This window comes from Oryx dammah, unplaced genomic scaffold (assembly GCF_014754425.2).
Source record: "Oryx dammah isolate SB20612 unplaced genomic scaffold, SCBI_Odam_1.1 HiC_scaffold_21, whole genome shotgun sequence".
Taxonomy (NCBI): Eukaryota; Metazoa; Chordata; class Mammalia; order Artiodactyla; family Bovidae; genus Oryx; species Oryx dammah.
The window spans coordinates 51,608,885-51,628,636 of record NW_024070205.1 but is presented as its reverse complement, the minus strand read 5'-3'; the positions used below and the strand labels follow the sequence as shown (position 1 = coordinate 51,628,636).

Sequence of the window (19,752 nt, the reverse complement as noted above, 5' to 3'; positions counted from 1 at the left end):
TAAATATGCCATCAGATTTGACAAATATCTGTTCATGTTATTTTCCAAAAAGTTAATGCAGTTAATGTGTAATTTCACTTTCTGGAGACCTGCCTCCCAGCCATTTGTCTTCCTCTTTCCATCTGGACACTCTGCTTTCTAAGCCTGCACAGCTGTCAGCCTAGGCCTCCTATTGCTGCTCCTCTGTTAGATTCCCTGTTTCCCAAATACCATATCTTCTCCTTTCATATTTTACGCCCTTGTTTTGCTGGAGTACATCCTCTAGTAATATGTCTAGAAATGGGTACATGAGAAGTGCAAAGGTTTTTAGTCCTTACATGTGTGAGAATGTCCTTTATTAATTTGCCCTTACACTTTATTATATAATAAAGTGTATACTTTCCAACAAAGTATTTCTTTGTTGGAAATAGTTTCCTAACAACCTTTGAAGGCCTTGCTTCGCTGTTTTATGGTCTCCACTGTTACTGCTAAGCATTCTGAGTATACTCTGATTATTAAGTCTTTGTGTTGACTGTTTTTGGTTTGGGGGCTTTCCCCTGCTGGCTCCAGAAGCTTTTAGATCTTTTAAAATATCACAATGACATGACCTGCATTGGTGTTCTTCTGTTTGTTTTTCCCATGGTGTCTTTTTATTTTTATTTTATTTTTTTTAGTTTGTGGGGTTTTTTTTAATGATTTAAAATTGTTTGCTTCCTGGTCTCAGAGCCGGGTTTGGGCCTCAGGGACGTAAATCTCGATGCTGTCCGCGCTCTCTGTGGCTGAGTTCTGCCGCACGGAAGCCGCCCACTTGGCTGCCAGGAGTCTCTTGCGGGCCTCCTGACGCTGCTTGTCCCCAGCATCAGAGGCCTTGTCGCGGCTCATTGCCAGCTTGGATTTGGCTGGCTTCTTTGGGACTGGAGGGGGTGCTTTGTTCTCTTCCTTCCTCTTCTCGGGGGTCTCCACCAGCTGCCAGCTGTTGGCCTTGAGGTGGTAGAGTTCATCAGACTTCATGCTGATGTCCTTGATGGACAGCTGGAGCAGGTCGCCGAACCCTGCCAAGTCCTGGGCCGTTGGACGTGGGTTGGCATCAGGGTTCCAGTTTTGCTCACAGAGGCCCCGGAACTGCTGGAATTTCTGTGGCATCAGTAGCTGGGCACTGCCCACAGCACTGAGGACTCTCCCTAAGACACTGGAGTTCTCTGATCTTCAGAGAACTAAGTCCGCTTCTCTCTTCCTTCCTTCCAGCTTCTGCCCCATGGTGTCTTTTCAATCTGAAGATTTCTATGCTGTGTTTGGGAAAAATACTTAGATTACCTCTTTAATAATGTCCTTCTCTCTATAGTCTCTTTTCTGTTCTATGGAGCTTATATGTCTGGTGCCTTCCTGGATTGACTTGATTTTCTTTCTTTCTTTTTCCTTCCACTGTCCATCTCTTTGATTTGTGTTCCATTTTTCTGGGAGAACTCCTCAATTCTATCTTTGGACATTTCTCTTAAATTTTTAATTTTAAAAAGTGTTTTCTAATTCTCCGAATTGCTTCTTTTTTAATCGTATCTTGTCCCTTCTTCATAGATACAAACCCTTTCTTATGTCTTTGAGAATACTGTAGTCTCCTCTGTTGCCTGTGAGTACTTTCTCTCTCAACTGTGGCTCTGCCTTTTAAGTGGGAGGCTTTCCCCAGTATCTGGTGGTCTTTTACTATTTAGAAGTGAGGTGTTAAAACACCAACTGGAAGAGCTGTGCACACGGTGGCCAGTACCCTAATTGACCTCAGGGGAGGGTGGCTAGATGGTGAGCCAGCTGTTTTGTTACGAGGCCCCCAGGTGTCTCTATCTGCAGCTCTTCTGCAGGATGGCTCATTTAGTTAAGAGGCAGATCCTCTTCTTCCTGCTTAGGGATTAGTACCTGGGAACGGTGTTCTGTGGACTCAAGTGGGAAGGCGCTGAGAAGGGACTCACAGGTTAAAGTGAAGACTTTCACTTGGTTCCACTATTTTCAGTCAGGTGCCTCATCCCTGTTGTACTTGGGCCCAGTAGTGCCCCTGAGGTGGAAAGAGTCTCAGTTCAGTTTCCAGAAAATAAATCCCTGGTTGGCCAGTGAGGGACGGCTGGTCACTGGCTTGGAGTAAGAACAAGCAACAGAAGGTACAAATTCTCCTTATACAAAGTTTAAATTAGTTCTCCTAAGGTTTTGTTTTGTTTTCCTTCCAATTTGTATGTGTGTGTGTGGCGGCGGGTGGGGGGTGGGGGGTGGTGGTGCGGCGGAGGGTAAAGTACACATAACACAAAATTTGCCATCTGAACCATTTTAAGTGTACAGTTGAGTAGTATTTAAGTACATTCATTTATATTGTCATGCAATCATTACCGCTACCCATTTCCAGATCTCTTTCCATCTTGCAAGACTGAACTTTTATACCCTTTAAACAATAACTCCCCATTATTGAGTCTTTTCCTTACATTCTTGGCAGACTTGGCTTGAACATGCAGGGACACTCAAGATCTACCATTTCCCACATCCACCCAAACTCCTACCTTCAGAGACTCCCCATACCTCTAGCTCCTAAGATTTTGCAGGGCTGTAAGGCAGGGACTAGCAAACCTTTTCTGTATAAGGGCCTGATAATAAATTAGTATGAAAGCAGCCACAGATGGTATGTAAACAAATGAGTGTGACTGTGCTCCAGGAAAACTTTATTTACAAAAATAAGTTGTGGGTCCAATTTGGCCTGAGGGCTATAGTTTAATGATCTCTACAAGTCTAGGGCAAGAATCTGCCTGCTTCTGGTTGTAGAAAGGTTTTTAGCTTTATCTGTTCTGCTAAATTAGTCGACTGATTTTCACCTTAAAAAATTCATGATATCCCTCCTCTGCTGTTATCTTTTCTCCCAGTCACCTTGTCCTTTGGAGTTTATAGCTTTTCTGCACCTCGGTAGTGATTTTCATGGTGTTTTCAGTAGGGAGCTGAGATAAAGATATATATTTATTTGATCCACAATTTTTAAAACTTTTAATTTCAAAATAATTTAAAATTTATAGTAAAGTTGTTGCAAGAATAGTACAAGGAACTCCCATAAACTCTCTACCCAGAGTTACTAATTGCTAACATTTCACTGCATTTGCTTTGTAATTCTCTCTCTCCATTTATATACATTATATATACATGTATATATATACATATACAAATATGAGATGTATATATAGTGTATAAAATGGAATGAACATTTCAGACATGACTCCTCAAATCCTTCAGTGTATATTTTCTAAGATCATAGTCACTTAGAAAAATTCGTTCTCAAAATCAAAATATTTAGCATTAATATAATGCTATCATTTATAGACTTTCTTCAAACATCCCCAATCATTTCAATAATATTCTTCATAGAAACGGTTTCTAGTCCAGGGTCTAGTCTAAAAGCATCATATGTGTTTCCATGACTCTTCAGGCTCCTTGCACCAAGAACGTTTTCACCTGCCTTTCCTTGTCTTTCATGAGCCTGACATTTTTGAAAAGTATAGGCCAGTTATTTTGCAGAATATTACTTAATTGGGTTTCTTTTCTGAGGTTTCCTCATGATTAGATTCATATTATGCATTTTTGGCATAAAAGATGTTGTTTCCTTCCAGTGACTCAGGAATTGATCTACAGTTTTCATCCAAAACTGTCCCCCCCCCCACATATTATTTTTAATTCTCCCCGATGTACCTGGAAACTCTCCAGACGTTTGTACAGAAGAACAGTCTTTGACTTTTAAAAAGCACATAGTTTATTCTAGAGATCACATTATACCCATTCTTTCAGTCCATAAACCTTTCAATAGCTTTTGACTGAAAGCTGAAATCTGAAATCTGACTGTCTAAATTTTGCCCTGCTGAGTTGGACACAGTGCCTTATTTATTTACTGTGTCTAGGTAGATTGTACTTTGAAATATCTAGCACTAGCTTAGATTTCATATTCTAACGCTGGGTAAATGATCTTAAAGAAGGTATTCACCAATATCTAATTTTAGGATGCTTTCATCATCACTGAGTTTGAAAGATAACAAATTTGAGTCCCTTGGTAAAATGGCCAGAGGCAGAGCTTCTGTTTGAAAGATTTGGTGAGGGATGGAGGAATCTCACAGACTGCAAGTTTTGAAGGAGTACAGAGATGTCAGAGACTGCAGGAATGAGGTCAGGCTTCACTAGGAAGGTGTGGGATTAAAGAACAGTAGGATTTCATATTTGGATGCAGGAGAGCATCCTTTCCAGGAATACTACATAAGCAAAGGTTTGGAGAGGGAACTAAGTTGAGTGTTTTTATTAGCCAGGAACGAGCTACTCTCCAGGCATCCAGCTCCACTTTGTAGATATCAGTCCTCACCATGAAGACCTCTTTGTGCGGGTTCAAATTTCACTCAGACTAGTGTTTCTCAGACTGTGTGTTGAAAGACAGGTTTGTTTGCTTTAAGATTCCCCAATCTGTCCTGGACACACAACGCACGAGTAAAATACAATAACAATGAACTGGTTAAAATATGAAACAAGTTACACAAGGCTGAAGCTTGAGGTTTGTTTGTTTATTGATTCAGTGACTAAGAATTTAGGACCGTTTCTGATCGCGGGCTGCACTCTGAGAGCCCTCTTCCAAAGCAGAGGCGGGCTTAGGAAGGTGCAGAGTCATCCGGGTGGCCCAGGTAAACAAGGGCGGAGCGGGACTGAACCCTGGTGACCCGGCCCGCCCGCTGGGGGGCCGAGCCCGGGCGGGGTCAGCGCAGGGTAGTCAGGGGACGCGCGAATCCGGAGCAGGGGAACCCGGAGAGCCGGAGCCAGAGGGACCGCCAAGCCCAGGAGCCAGGGAGCCGACAACCGTAAGCGCTCCGGGGCGTCGTGCGCAGTTTCCGGGGGCCCGGGCTCTCCCAGGGTGCAGGGGCACAACGCGATCCCGAGGGCTGGGGGACGCTGGCGGCGGACGCCGTACAGCCAGGGCTCCGGGGAGACTTTCACACAGGCCTCCGCCGCCGCCCCTGCCCCGCCGCCCGCAGCTGGGTCTCGACCGAGGCCTCGCCGCGTGCGGTCCGCAGGCGCTTGGGATTCCGGGGAGAGGCCCGCACGCGCTCTGCCAAGCGAATGCGGGGGGAGGGGGCGCGGGGAAGCGCAGCGGCGGCCCCCTTGCCTGGCTCTCCCGGGGAGTAGAGCTTCCAGGGGGCGTCTGGCTCATACTGCACTTGTTTGTCACCGGAGTCCTAAACAGACCTCAAGTCTTTTGGCTGAGACGTCCTCTTCCACCATCTCTAACCGCGGTTCCAGTTTTTCTCTCCCGCTCCAACCCCGCCCAGCTCAGCGCCCAGGAAAGGAAACTTGGGTCCGGGGAAAAAGAGTTCACCTTGCAGTAGGAGCCTAGAGATGTGACCAGTCTAAGGGCAGCAGAGACCAGAGACTCCTGCAAGCCTCCCTCCCCGGAGGGATGCTGGGGAACTTAGCCTCTGGCTCCTCGCCTGCCCGGCCCTTCTGAAGCCTTCGGGGTGCGGGCGCGGGCTCTGACGATGTTGTGACTCTGATTTTGATTATTTTAAAGCTGCGCCTCCCACCCCGTTCACTCTCCTCTACTATATAAACTCCCGGCTCCACAAAGCCTGCGTGGGCCCCTGACGCAGGGATGGGCAGACAGCCCTCTCTTAGCCCTGTCCCCGCCCCGCGGGCTCTGTACAGAGAATAGGGGTGAAAGGTAAGGGGGGGACCTCTGCATTCGGCACCTCAGCACCCAGTACATCGGATGTATGAGCTGTTGCGGGAAATTGTTGAGAACATTGGGATTTATGCCCGTTTGGGTGGCACTCTGCAGACTCCTCTGAATATACCATTAAAAGTTAACACTTGAAAGAAGGGGCCCCAGGCTGGAAAGTAACACTGTCTTCTGGTGTGGTGGTTGCATCCTTCTGGGAGTAGGGGCTTGAGGATCTTGTGGGGGTCTTTCACTAGCCCTAGTAGGTCTGATTTAGCAAGAAACTCTGGGCTTCCCCGGTGGGTCAGGGGTAAAGAATCTGCCTGCAGTGCAGGGGAAGCGGGCGATGTATGTTGTATCCCTGGGTCGGAAAGATCCCCTGGGAAAGGGCATGACAACTCACTCCACTATTCTTGCCTGGAGAATTCCATGGATAGAGGAGCCTGGTGGGCTATAGTCCATAGGATCTCAAAGAGTCGGAAACAACAGAAGTGACTTAGCACAGCACTGAGAGGGTTCAGCAGTTTCTCTTTCTCAAATGTCCACACCTAGAAGGGCTTTGTGTTGACTTCTTCATGTTTCCCGAGCAAATCCAGAGGACTGACCATGTGTGCAGGCTCTGCCCTGGGCACCGGGGCTCAGCAGGGAACATGTCTTCATAGAGTCTATAGTTTTGTTGGGGGAAAGATGGACAATACGCAAAATAAATTTGTAAAATATAAAATATGTTAGAAAGCCATGTGTGCCAGGGAGAAAAACAGCACTGAAGAGAGAAGTCTGGGTTGGGGAGCAGGAAGGTGGAATGAGGGAGTGGCAGGCCGCTCTCTGGAGTGATGGCACACCAGGTCAAGCAAGTGCAAAGGCCCCACACCAGGCATGTGCCTGGCATGGGTGAACTTTATGTCTGTTTGCTGAGTGTGGGCCAAGCTGCCACCCATGTCCTTTGGTGTGAGTGATCTGGATAAACTGAACTGGCCCAGCCTGAGAACAAGAGGCTCCCCCACCTCCAGTTCCAAGAAAAATAAAGTCTTCCATGGAAAATAACTGTTCAGCAAGGCAGCCAGAATGAACTTCAACACCATCTGCTCCAACCCACATGCTCCCTGTGTGATCCCACCTGCCTCCCAGCTATGCCTTAAGCACCCTGGCTGGTTCAGACTTATGGGAGTGGGAGGTCTGTGGGAAGTGACGTACTGAGGGCTCTTGGGGCAGAGGGACCCTTAGCGAAAGGGCTTCGGATCATTGGAGGAAGTAGAATGCCTCCCCTAGCCCCTCCTGTGGTGTCATTGTTCGTGTCTGAGGTCTAAATCCAGCACTTGCTGGAGGTCACAAGGAGCCCCTGTGTTATCACTGCACAGTGACCCACCCATGGACATAACCCAACATGCCCAGACTTGGTCTTTGCTGACTTGCACCTTGACTTTGTTCCCAGCATCCTATCCTACCCCAGACATGAGAAGGGAGGGTCTGCCCAGGTTCTAGTTCTCCATCCTTGAGCTGAGATATTCAAAGATATGAGACACAACTGGGCTTAAAAAACAAGGCAGGGCTCAGTGTGTGCTGCTCACTGCTGCCAAAGAAAGAGCTCAGTGCAGACCCACTTGGGATGGAGTGGGCAAAGAGCAAGCCTGTGGTGACTTGAGGGGCCTCTAGGATCCCATGCTCAAACCCCACCTCTGATCAAACCCTACATCCCATCATGAGTGATTCATTCCTTTGAGAGGTAATACAATGATGTGGAAGAGAACTGGCTAGAGAGAAAATCCAGCTGGTGTCCCAACCCTGCCAGTCAGGTCCCCTCTGTGGACCTCATCCATGAAATGAGGTTGGACTTTATAATGTGCAAAGCTTCTTACAGCTCTATTATGTGGTGATTCTGTGCATAAGAATCCAAAGGGATCTTCAGAAAAGGAAATAGGTTAGTGGGGAATGGTCAGCTTTGAGGGGCTGGGGTGGACCTTCAGCCTATGCCAGGCCCACTGAGGGCAATGTCAAATGGAGTGAAGGGCCATGCCTGGGGTGTGGGCCTGGGACAAAACCTCAGGCAGAGGTTGGGGGCCAAGGGTTAAGGCAGAAGGATCACTTCCCAGCCCAGCTGGCCCTGTGGATTACCTGTGGGTTGCTTATGGGTGACTCTTGGCCCAGACTCTAGGAGCAGAGGATCCAGGAGCTGTGTGGTCAGGTAGGGAGGTTGCAGCAGGGAGAAGCCACCCCAGAAGTTCGCCCTAGAGGGAACTGAAGCTTTGTCAAGGAGCCAGCCGCCTCCACCTCCCTCCCTGACGGGGAAGTGCTGGATGCTCCCTTGTCAAGGGGACAGCTGTGCAGTCCTGCCCTTGCACAATGTATTACTGAACAGGTGAGTATACAAACCAGGTTCAAACTGAAACTGTCTCTTCTGCCATCAAGGGTATATAGCCAGCCCTCCGTAACCCTGGGTTTTGAGGCAATGGATGTGGAATCTGCCAAGACAGTGGGCTGACTACGCCACCATTTTATATAAGGGACCTGAGCATCCATGGATTTTGGTATTTGGAGATCCTGGAACCAGTCCCCCATGGATACTGAAGAATAATTCTGTTTACATTCCTGACGGAGGTTTATCCTTTGTCACCGGAGAGCAGCTATTTTCACTCTCTAAAGTGTAGGCTGAGAGCATATCTCCAGGCAGGCTCCAGGACCTGCAGGGGAGTCTTCCTGTCCACTGGACCCCATTGTCTGTGTCTTGGCTTTGCTGTCAGACAGCGGACACTGTTGTCACAAGGAGCCAGTTGAGGGCACGGTCCAGTTACTACAAAGCCATGTCTGCTAAACTCTCCATCGCCCAACTGAAACTGATTGCATTATGGGGGAAAAAGAAATACTCCTCTGTTTGGGGAGTTTAAGGACTTTCCGGAGGATTCCATAGCTAACCCACAAACGGAGACTGTGGGGCTTGTCCCAAGTCAGGCAGGAGCAGGAGTTTTGGCTGCCTTTAACATTTGGGAAGATTCATAAACAGACTGCATTAAAATGAAGTTTTGGCACTTACAAGCTGGGTTAACTTGGGCAAACTGTTTAACTTGTTGAAGGTTCATTTTCAAATCTCCTTAAAACAGAAAAACAAAACTATTAACATGCCTTACTTCTCGGGGTTATTGTAGACCATGAGATGTTGTGCTTAGAGTCTTCCCACCTCCATGGCTCGGCCCAGGGCTTTGTCCAGGGAGGTGGTGGCACCCAGACGCATAGCGATATTCTGGAAGGGTTCTGAGCACCCCTACCCACTGTGGCCCCATCAGGCTGGCTCTAGCTGGGCTGTGGTCTGCAGTGTGAGCCGTGAGGGTGGTGGGAAGCCAATTAGGAGTGAGTGGGAGGCCAGGTGCCTCCAGCTCAGAGATCCCTACTGTGCTCCTCGCTGGCTGGGCCTGGGACTCCACCCTCCCCAGAGAACCACCACCTCGGGATGTCCACCAGCAGCTCAACCTGGGGCTTGGCTTTTCCTGCGGAATGAGTGACCGTTGCAATACTGGTACGGCTTTCTGGTTGCATCACTCTTGTCAGAACTGGAGAGACTTGAACCTTTTGGAAAGTAAGAGAAACACAGGTTCCACGCCATGCTCCATGATTAACCCCATGAGTGCCAAGGGCTCAGGGAAATCTGACTCTCTTACCAGCTCTCTGGGGGAAAATGGACGGCCTTTCCCGCTTTCCAGCTTTCTCCCTGTGAACCAAGTTGTCCCCGTGAGAAGGCAGGAGTAGGCAGCCTGGTGGCCAGCTGCGGGGAGGTAGCCCCTGCCCTCACCCAGTTATGTGGTTATGTGCCCCCTTCCCACAGGCAGGTCTCAGGGTAACGGTGATACTGTCAAGATGGAACATCTTAATTTCCAAGTTGCCCACTCGACCATTGGTTGAACACCAGAAGTATTTTTGGCTTTTGTATTTCTTTTTGCAACCTAGACATTTCCACGAGCAGACTGACCCCACCAAGACAGCAGCAACGCAGAATATTCCTCTAAACCCCGACCCGAGTCCTTAGGGCTGCAGTACATGAGCACAGGGACGCCTTTCCGTGAATTTTAGACAAGGGAGCCAGCTCAGGTGGCCGCGCTGTGGCCCGGCCTGCAGTGCTATCCTGTTACACACTACTGGGGCAGCTCCCAGACCCGGAGCACACTGCTGAGAAAAGCCGCTCTGGATGGGAGGGAGGGGAGAGAGCGTGGTTCATGGTGGGAAGGAAACCCAACAGGTGTATTATGTGGCCCACGCCTGTTATCTCCTGAAAGGAGTCTTTCTCTCCTCAAACAGAAAATGCCATGTATTGAAATTCCAGGAAGGTAATACTTTTGCCTCATAGGCAGTGAACTGTGTTCCACTTGGATTTTTCCTTTGGTGATTTAGAACCAACGGACAACTTGACAGGTCTTATTTTAATTGGCAAACGTGAGATGGAAAGGGTTCAGATAAAACTCCCTGAGTGTGAGCATGTACACCCTGTCGGGTAGAGAGAGAGTCTGCTCCCCACTTGTGTTGTTTAACTAAAAGTGTGGGCTGAAGGTTGAGTGAATGAGTTCATGGCCACCCCCGCCCCAGGGGTGTTTAGAATCTGTGGAGGTCGCCGTCCCCTCCCTGGAGGTGCTCCGGGCCAGCCAGCTCACTGCATGGCCCCCCTTCACCGTTCCAGACTCTTCTGTCAGATGCTGAGGCTGCCCCCTCCTTATCCCAGACTGAATCCTCCTGCCAATGCAGGAGACGCGGCTTCAATCCCCGGTCCAGGAATATCCCCTGGAGAAGGAAATGGCAGCCCACTCTGGTATTCTTGCTGGGACAATTCCAAGGACCGAAGAGCCTGGCGGTCTACAGTCCACGGGGTCGCAAAGAATCGAACACAACTGAGCAATGAAACAACAACAACAGCAACATATCCACCTTGGAGCCCGCTGCTCTTCCCTCTTACAAAGAAACCTCCTTAACTTCCCACCTTTGTTCAGGTAGCACTTCCTCAGAGAAGGTTCCCTCAGCTTCAGGCTAGGTCTGTCTCCCCCATCTTCGTGTTCCCAGGATCTAAAAACAAAAAGTGAATGCCCTTTTTGTTTTCACAGTCAAAAATTCCCTGTGTGGCCACTTTACCTTTGTTCATTCAGTAGATGTACTTTATTCTGCCCATCTTGCAGACAGGGAGACAGACATGCAGGAATGAAGTCACTGGCCTAAGGTTACCTGGCCTATGGCTGGCAAGTGGTAGAGCCAGGATTCAAAGCAGGCCGTTAGTACCTGACCGCCAGCCGAGCTGGCACCCTACTCCATGATTTTCATCAGATCAGTAGTCACTAATTGTATTCTCCCTATCTATTCAGGTGTGTGTATGCATATATAGCTGGGGGCAGAGGGCGGGGTGACTCTCCAGGGCAGACAGGGATGTGTCTTCCTTCCCTCAGGACCCAGAACAGGGGCTGCCCCATCAGAAGGCTGCCCCCCACACTGTTTATACTTTTTTATGTCCCTTTGTTTTTGCCTGTAAACTGCTTTTTCCTTTCTCCCGGATTCCGGCTCCAGGCTGCTCTCCCAGTTTTGGCTCCAGGTCTTTCGGGGAGATAAACACAGCCCTTACCCTACTGCAGAAGATTCTAATCAGCCCAACCCAGTTGACCTTACCCATGGACCCCATCCACCTGGGGCCCTGCCAGCCACTGGGGTTCAGGGAGAGGGCTGTGAGTGGGGAGGCTGGTCATGTGCTGGGCTGTGCAGAGTAGGGGAGGCGCCTACACCCAGGGTTTTCCCCCACCTACCCTGGGCCTGAGTGCTTTCTGCCACATCGAGTGTCGTGGTTGGGGAGCCCCGGGAGCCCCAGATGTGGCCGTCTGTCGGCTGCGTTTGAGGAAGAACGTTCAAGGTTTGTGTTGGCAGGCCAGCCTGAAGTGGAGGGGAGGCTGTCTGTTTTCCCCATTCTGCAGGCCGTGCCTTCCCCTACAGAGAAGCAGCAAGGCTGGGTAGGGCGGGGAAGGGTAGCCTGCCGAAGCACACAGACCCCCAGCCCCACCTTTCTCTGGCCCGGAGTCTAGGGGCCCACAGCGTACCCCTCTGCCATGCCATTGTTGGCCAGTGGCTGGCTTCTCCCAGAAGGAGCGTGAGGTTCTCATGTCTGAATCCCTGTCAGGAAGACTTCGGACGACAGGGTGGAGAGAGGAATTCCCAGATGGAGGCCAGAGCTGGGCCTTCTCCGCAGGCTCAGGACTGTGGCCACCTTCTTGGCCTCTTCTGGCTGAAGGCCAGGTACATGGTGAGCGCTGACTTGGAGTTAGCTGGTAGCTTTCTATAGTTTAGGGAGCATTTTCCAATTGCGAGGTTCTAACCACCTGCCTGGGTTTGAGGAAGGAGAGTCTCCCAGTTCAGGCTGTGCCCCGCCCCACTGTGTTTGCCAGGATCCAGAGGCTGATCCTCACCCTCTAGGTCTCAATCTTGATTCCAGCTTGGGCTGCATCCAGCCTGGCATTGCTCACCATGTATGCTGCAGGGTGACAAAACACAGCCTTGACATACTCCTTTCCCAATTTGGAACCAGTCCGTTGTTCCATGTCCAGTTCTAACTGTTGCTTCTTGACCTGCATACAGGTTTCTGAGGAGGCAGATAAGGTGGTCTGGTAGGCCCATCTCTTTCAGAATTTTCCACAGTTTGATGTGATCCATACAGTCCAAAGCTTTAGCGTAGTCAATGAAGCAGAAGTAGATGTTTTTCTGGAATTCTCTTGCTTTTTCCATGATCCACTGGATGTTGGCAGTTTGATCTCTGGTTCCTCTGCCTGTTCTAAACACAGCTTGTACGTCTGGAAGCTCTTGATTAATGTACTGTTGAAGCCAGAAAGTGAAAAGTCGCTCAGGCTTGTCAACTCTTTTGAGACCCCATAGACTATACAGTCCATGGGATTCTCCAGGCCAGAATACTGGATTAGGTAGTCTTTCTCTTCTCCAGGTGACCTTCCCAACCCAGGGATCAAACCCAGGTCTCCTGCATTACAGGCAAATTCTTTACCAGGTGAGCCACCAGGGAAGCCCAGTTGAAGCCTAGCTTGGAAGATTTTGAGCATGACCTTGCTAGCGTGTGAAATGAGTGCAATTGTGCAGTGGTTTGAACATTCTTTGGCATTGCCCTTCTTTGGGATTGGAATGATAAGTGACCTTTTCCAGTTTTGTCCCCAAAGTAGCAGAAAGCTATTTAGGAGTTTTAACAGGGGCGTGATAGGGTCAGATTTGGGTTTCTGGAAGATCGACACTGGAGGAGGCAGAGCAGGGGTGAGTGGACCCAGCTGTAATCCAGGGAGAGAGGGGCACCACTTGGGCACGTGGGCGGGCTGGCTGGCGGTGGAGGAGGTGGGTTTGTGGTATAATTGGGAGGTGGAGCTTCTGGAACTCGCCTATAGATTGGATGTGGATGAAATGGAGGATGGGGGGGTTTCAAGGCCATTGCCTGGGTTTTTGGCAGTTAGAAGTGGGTACTTCCAGCAACAGGGAGAGGGAACCACAGAAGAAGACAAAGTTTCAGGAGACAAGTGCAACCTCAGATGCATTGGAGGAGGTTTTGAGACATTGAGGAACTGTCAAGTTGGCAGGTGGGTGCCTGAGTCTGTTGCTCAGAGTAGGTCTGGGTTAGAGATTCACGTGTGTGTCCTCTGTCCAGAGGTGGCAGTGGGAACTACGTGCCCAGAAAGGACAGCCCCGTTTTGGACACCAGTTCTCCCACAGCCCAGTCAGATTTCTTTACCCCATTTCATATGTTTGCCAGGCCCCCAGCTCTCAGATGCCCGTGGGTTTCCAGGTTTCCAGATTCACCTTTGTCTCAAGGGCTTCTTGGCCACTGGGAAGTCACACCAGCGAGTTTGTGCAGCTCTTGTGCTGTGAGGTGTCTGACTCACTCTTGGCTCAGGAGCACAGGGAAGAGTCACTCTTGTGGTCTTCTATACTTTAGAAAATGTATGATTATTTTATTTGGTGGCAGATAGTTCATGCATGTGGTAAAAAAGTTTTTTTCGACACACAGAAGTTTATCCAGTGAAAGTGTTTCCTCCTTGCCGGAGGCCACTGTCACCAGCGTCTGCGTGTACTCTGACAGTCTCCACATGACTGTGTGTGTCCTTTGGTCTACCCCACTGTCACCCAGTAATCATACACACTTTTTTTGTACCCTACTTTTTTCACGTACCTATCATGGAAATCTTTTCATATTAGCATATAGATTTACCTTCTGCACATATTCACTGTATGAATGTCAGACTATTTCTCGGTCCTGGAAGATAAATATTTATATTGTTTCGGTCTTCTGCTTTTACCAAAAAAAAAGCTGTAGTGAATATTTTTGTACATATGGCATTTTACTTAAACATAAACTCAGTATTTTGGAGGCAGAAATTCCTAGAACTAGAATTGCTGAGTCAAAGGTCATTTGTATCTTACATCCTGACAGGTATTACAAAATTGCTTCTCACCCAGGTTTTTATTTAAAGAAGAGTCTGAATAGTTGGGAGTCAAGTGGGATAATATCCTTTTCTGTTCTCAAGAATGATGGCACCATTCTTGACAACACCTCTTCAAGGAGCCAGCTACTGTGTTGTGTCTGTCTTTTGAGAACATACCTTTCTGTGACTGGGGCAGCAGGAAAAATGTTTATTTATCATGTTCTATAGCATTGAAATTGTATATAGTATTGAAATTTTTGAAAACTGAGCATTTGTTCCTAAGAGTATGTGCCCTGGAGGACTTGATATATTTTCTTTTCTCCCTGACTTTCTCAATCAGTTAGGATTACTTTAGGCTTTGTATAATAGAAAACTCAAAATAACAACAGCTCAAACAATCAGTTCAGTTCAGTTCAGTTCAATCGCTCAGTCATGTCCGACTCTTTGCGACCCCATGAATCGCAGCACGCCAGGCCTCCCTGTCCATCACCAAATCCCGGAGTTCACTCAGACTCACGTCCATCGAGTCAGTGATGCCACCCAGCCATCTCATCCTCGGTCGTCCCCTTCTCCTCCTGCCTCCAATCCCTCCCAGCATCAGAGTCTTTTCCAATGAGTCAATTCTCCTTCAGAATGGGTTGGATCTCCTTGCAGTCCAAGGGACTCTCAAGAGTCTTCTCCAACACCACAGTTCAAAAGCATCAATTCTTCGGCACTCAGCCTTCTTCACAGTCCAACTCACATCCATACATGACCACAGGAAAAACCATAGCCTTGACTAGACGGACCTTAGTCAGCAAGGTAATGTCTCTGCTTTTGAATATGCTATCTAGGTTGGTCATAACTTTTCTTCCAAGGAGTAAGCGTCTTTTAATTTCATGGCTGCAGTCACCATCTGCAGTGATTTGGGAGCCCCCAAAAATAAAGTCTGACACTGTTTCCACTCTTTCCCCATCTGTTTCCCATGAAGTGATGGGACCGGATGCCATGATCTTCGTTTTCTGAATGTTGAGCTTTAAGCCAACTTTTTCACTCTCCTCTTTCACTTTCATCAAGAGGCTTTTTAGTTCCTCTTCACTTTCTGCTCAAACAATATAAAAGTTTATTTTTCTGTTATACAAAGGGAGTTTGGGAGTAAGTAGTCCAGTGTTGGGCTGGTGGTTCCATGATGACTTCCATCTTTCCCCATCATCTCTGATTTCCATCCTCAAGATCACTTCATGGTCCAAAATGGCTACCAGAGTCCAGCCATCATGTCTGCGTCCCAGGAAGCATGAAAAAGAAGGGGAAGGGCAAAATGTGCAGCTTTCCAGCTGAGTCAGAGCTCTCTACATAGTCTTCACACACATACAAGACCAGTGTACCCTTGTGCAGGTTGTTCACTGGACAAGGAAACCATTCATATCATCATCATCATGGATTTGTATTTTTATTTCCAAGTGCTTTCTAGCAGATGGCAGTGAGGTGTCCTGTAACAAAAGCAGTATATTAGGTTCATTTTCTGACAGTATTTTGAGGAATGGATGTCTTTTCCTAATTCACACGAAGGTTCTGTCTGGATCACAGATGGCTCTGCCTCAAACACACTTCCAGCTCTTTGTCAGCACCTAATCACCCTGTCATACTGAAAGCCAAGAAATGTAGTGTTTAGCCGGGCTTCTCTGACTAAAATAAAAATTTCAGTGCTGAGAAGGAAGAGGAAAACATAGCTGGCAGTCTGCCACAATATCTCAATCTGGGAGCATGTCTGCTGGAGAGCCAAATCACTAAGGGCAACTGGGGTGGAATGCTGGGTTTGAATAATCTCCTGCCCTGGCCACCTGTTTCTCACACAATCATGAAAGACTCACCTCCCAAGTATATTTCCGTCCCTTGATCCCCTTGGGGTCTAATTCACAGAAGGGTCCTCTGAATTGCAAACACGATTTCTAAGTTAAAACTCCTGAGTCAGCTTCATCATGATGAAGTAACAATTTATCAAAGAGATAAGATAGGGACTCCTTTCAGTTAATACAGGAAGAAATTAAATGACTGCCCTCCAAAGCTTGTACTCAACTCTTACACTGAACATGGATGTAGATTATTGTGGATCTTTGCTTATACCATGCTCTTCCTCACTTTCATGTCTTTGCACATGCTCTCTCTCTTTTTTTACTTGTGGATTTTTAAATGCCCAATGAATTTATTTATTTATTTACCCTCACTGGGTCTTCGTTGCGGTACGCAGGATCTTGAGTTGTGGTATGTGGGATTTAGTTCCCTGACCAGGGAATGAACCTGGGCCCCCTGCATTAAAATGCAGAGTCTTAGTCACTGGACCACCAAGGAAGTCCTTGCACATGCTCTCTTTTCTCCCTGGGTGTGTCTCCATTCCGCCATTATTTTCTGTCTGGTAAACTCCTATTCATCCCTAAAAACCCTACTCAATGACCCCTCCCTACTCCATGAAACCTTTGTGGCAGGCTTACCACTCTTACCTTTGTACACTTCTCTTCCATCTGTGTAGATATTATTGTATCTATCATTCGAGGGATGTCATTTGTCCATTTGTTTGTCCTTCTAGAGCATGAACTTCAGCAGGCACAAGACTGTGTCTTATTCCTTGTGCCTGCAAAGAAGCCAGCTCACCATCACAGGCAGTGTTTGCTAAACCGCCCTTTGATCCAAAAGCATGTTTATACTTGCTTTTCCAAGGCACCAATCCAGCTCTTTTATTTTCTTTAAAAGAGCAAAATGACTTCTTGATACTTTGTACATTCCAACTGCAAACAGAGTTTTCTTTTGAACTTTTAGCATCAATCTCATAGCGAACTGTTTGTTTTAAAACTGGTGTTTCTGCCCCAAGCATAACAGAAATACTTTACATTCAGTAAAATTCTTAGCCTGAGTTTCCTTTTAACAATGTTAAGAGAATTAAGCACAGCTTTTACTTGATCTCCTATATTTAAAATTGTCCTTTACAAGTCAAACCCAGAAAAACAAAAGAAAAGTGAGATAATAAATTGCTCTGTTTGTATCTTTTAGGGGTAAGGATCACTGTATTGTGCAGTTGACTGTTTCAGCTTGAACTAATTCCTGATTTTTTTTTCCCCAAGTTTCATAAGCACATGCTCAAACCTTTGATATAGAATTTGGGGACTTAAGTTGCATACAATCCCATTTCTTATCAGAGTAGTCAACTGTTGTTCAGATTTCCTTCTAAGTTCAACATCTTAGAACTAAATGACCACCATCTTCCAGTTATTGTGTCTTTAAAAATATCTGGCTGCTTTGCAACAAAAACTACCTTTCCCTTTTGAGGCCAACTAACCATTTTTAAAGGAAGGGTACTGTGGCTCCAGGGGGGAAAAAAAATGTTTTCATTCTGAAAGGCTCCTCACTTCCCCAATTCTTCCAGCAAAGTATTTTGCCGGTATTCTGGAAAAGTGCATTACAAACAAAACAAAACAACAACCTAATTAGATTAAATATATTTTTGGAAGCTTTGGAGTAGATGAATTAACCTCCAATTTCAGATGCTAGCATAATAAAGCAGAGACTCTCATTTCATGTTTTATTACTTCTGAATTTTTCATAGTGTCTCCTAAATATTGATGTCTTTATGTGGATAGAATATTTTCTACACCAGCAGGAGCTGACCACACAGATGATATAAATATAGCTTTCCTTGGAAACAGGAAGCCTTAGTAAACAGAATTCTGCACCCTAATGTAACTTCTCAGAACAGACAAGAAGAATGGGGCCTACCCTCCAGAGACATCTATTGCAAAACACTAGTAGCCAAGATGTATATAACCTTGTACTTTCCTTAACCTTGTACTTTTCCTTAACCTTCAAGTTTGTCTTCGGTGAGAGGAGGCCAGTAGATGAACACGCCATGCACTCACCTGCTCCCAGTCTGCTTATGCAAGTCTTTGGCAGGGTCCTAGGCCTGTCATCTAACAGGGATAGGGACAAGGGTCCTCTGGGGTCTCTTGAGGCACGAAAATTTCATAGTGATAGGCGCACGCATTTGTGGAGTACCTGCTTTGAGCCTGTGAAGTTGGCACTATCTTCACTTTACAGACGAGACCACAGATGCTCCCTGGTGCCTCAGTTGGTAAAGAATCCACCTGTAATGCAGGAGACCACCTGCCATATATAGGAGACCTGGGTTTGATCCCTGGATTGGGAAGATTCCTTGGAGAAGGAAATAGCAACCCCACCAGTATTCTTGCCTGGGAAATCCTTTGGACAGAGGAGCCTGGTGGGCTATAGTCCATGACGTCGCAAGAGCTGGACACGACTTTGCGACTAAACCACCACCCCCACCACAGATGCTCAGGGCGGTTTGGTAAGTTGGCCAAAGTCCTTCAACTGGTAAATGGCAGAGCTGGACTTTGAAATACTCAAACAAGGAAGCACACTGCTGGGCTGCTGCTGCTGCTAAGTCACTTCAGTCGTGTCCGACTCTGTGCGATCCCATAGATGGCAGCCCACTAGGCTCCTCTGTCTCTGGGATTCTCCAGGCAAGAATACTGGAGTGGGTTGCCATTTCCTTCTCCAATGCACGCTAGAAGATCCCTTATTGTAAACTCCAAAATATTCCATTTCTTAAAGGTAGTCTGAGTTGCTGTTGGAGGCAAGGGGGTTCCCATGGAATGAAGGTTCTGCAAGAAAGCCAGGCTGGCTCCTCAAATGGGAACACCAAAGTAGGCCACTGGGCCTCCCCAGATTCCCAAGGTGTTTGCATTTTCCTTGATGTTATGGTGGGACTGGGCGACACTTTGTTCCCAGGGACCCAGTGACTAGGTCTGCCCTCTAATGTCCCACCTTCTTCCAGGAATCAAGCTACCAGTGGCTGATTTCTGAGTCAGTAAGTCTTACTGAGTAAAGAAAGCTCGGGTTGGGGTGCCACAGTTGAGGGGTGGCATATAGGCAATGGGGAGGCCTGCAACCATGGCCACCCCAGACTCCTTAGAAGGCATCCTGGGGGTGACTCCTCAGTGTACTGCTGAACTGCATCAATGAAGTTGCCCAAGTCTTGCTCTTCAAGCCTTTCTTTCCTAGACCTGTCTATATACTGCACTCACTGGAGAGTACAATATAGTGCTTGAGTCCAAAGAAAAGCACCGTGCTAAAGTCTCTTATTATAGATCAGTTTTGCTTGTCGTTGTCCACTATACAAACGGAGTCACGTGGTGAGTTCTCTTTTGTGTCTGGCATCTTTGGCCCAGCGCTGTTTGTGGGACAGATCCATGTCACTGTGTGTAGTTATAGATTATTTGTTCTCCTTGTAGGGTGTTCCATTGTATCAGCAGACCATTAACTGCAGTGGGAGGACATTTGGATTATTTCTAGTTTTGGCTTCTATATGTCAGACCTGGATCATGTGGCTATGAACGTTCTAGGTTGTGATTTTTGGCAAACACGTGAACACATGTGGACACATTTTGGTTGGATCTCTACTTAGGAGTGAACTGCTGAGTCATAGAGTTGGTATCTGCCCAGTTTTAGGAGATCCTGCTAAACAGTCTTCCAGAGTGACTGTACGAGTCTCTTGTTACATGTTTTTATAGTGATTAACAAGTTTTATTATTTATTTTTTTATATTTATTTATCTGGCTGCATCAGGTCTTAGTTGCAGCACTCAGGATCTTTTGT

The 19,752-nt window shown here is 47.3% G+C and overlaps 2 protein-coding genes across 3 annotated transcripts in view; one reads left to right on the top strand and one right to left on the bottom strand.

Moving 5' to 3' along the window:
• Positions 1–670: 670 nt before the first annotated feature.
• Positions 671–8,909, bottom strand: LOC120879856 (disks large-associated protein 4-like). Its single transcript, XM_040262847.1, has 3 exons — positions 8,856–8,909; positions 4,972–5,204; positions 671–1,168 (listed from the first exon to the last, which is right to left on the bottom strand). Exons 1-3 carry the CDS (start codon positions 8,907–8,909, stop codon positions 700–702), a joined length of 756 nt encoding a protein of 251 aa, XP_040118781.1. The 3' UTR covers positions 671–699.
• The window catches only part of EPHX1 (epoxide hydrolase 1), a 37,814-nt gene continuing 22,655 nt past the window's right edge, over positions 4,594–19,752 (top strand). The window contains exon 1 of one of the 2 annotated variants that reach the window (XM_040263670.1): positions 4,594–4,655. The gene's annotated coding sequence lies outside the window, so the exon portion shown is untranslated. Of the gene's footprint in view, positions 4,830–19,752 lie in introns of both variants that reach the window. The other variant, XM_040263668.1, reaches the window with a different exon arrangement.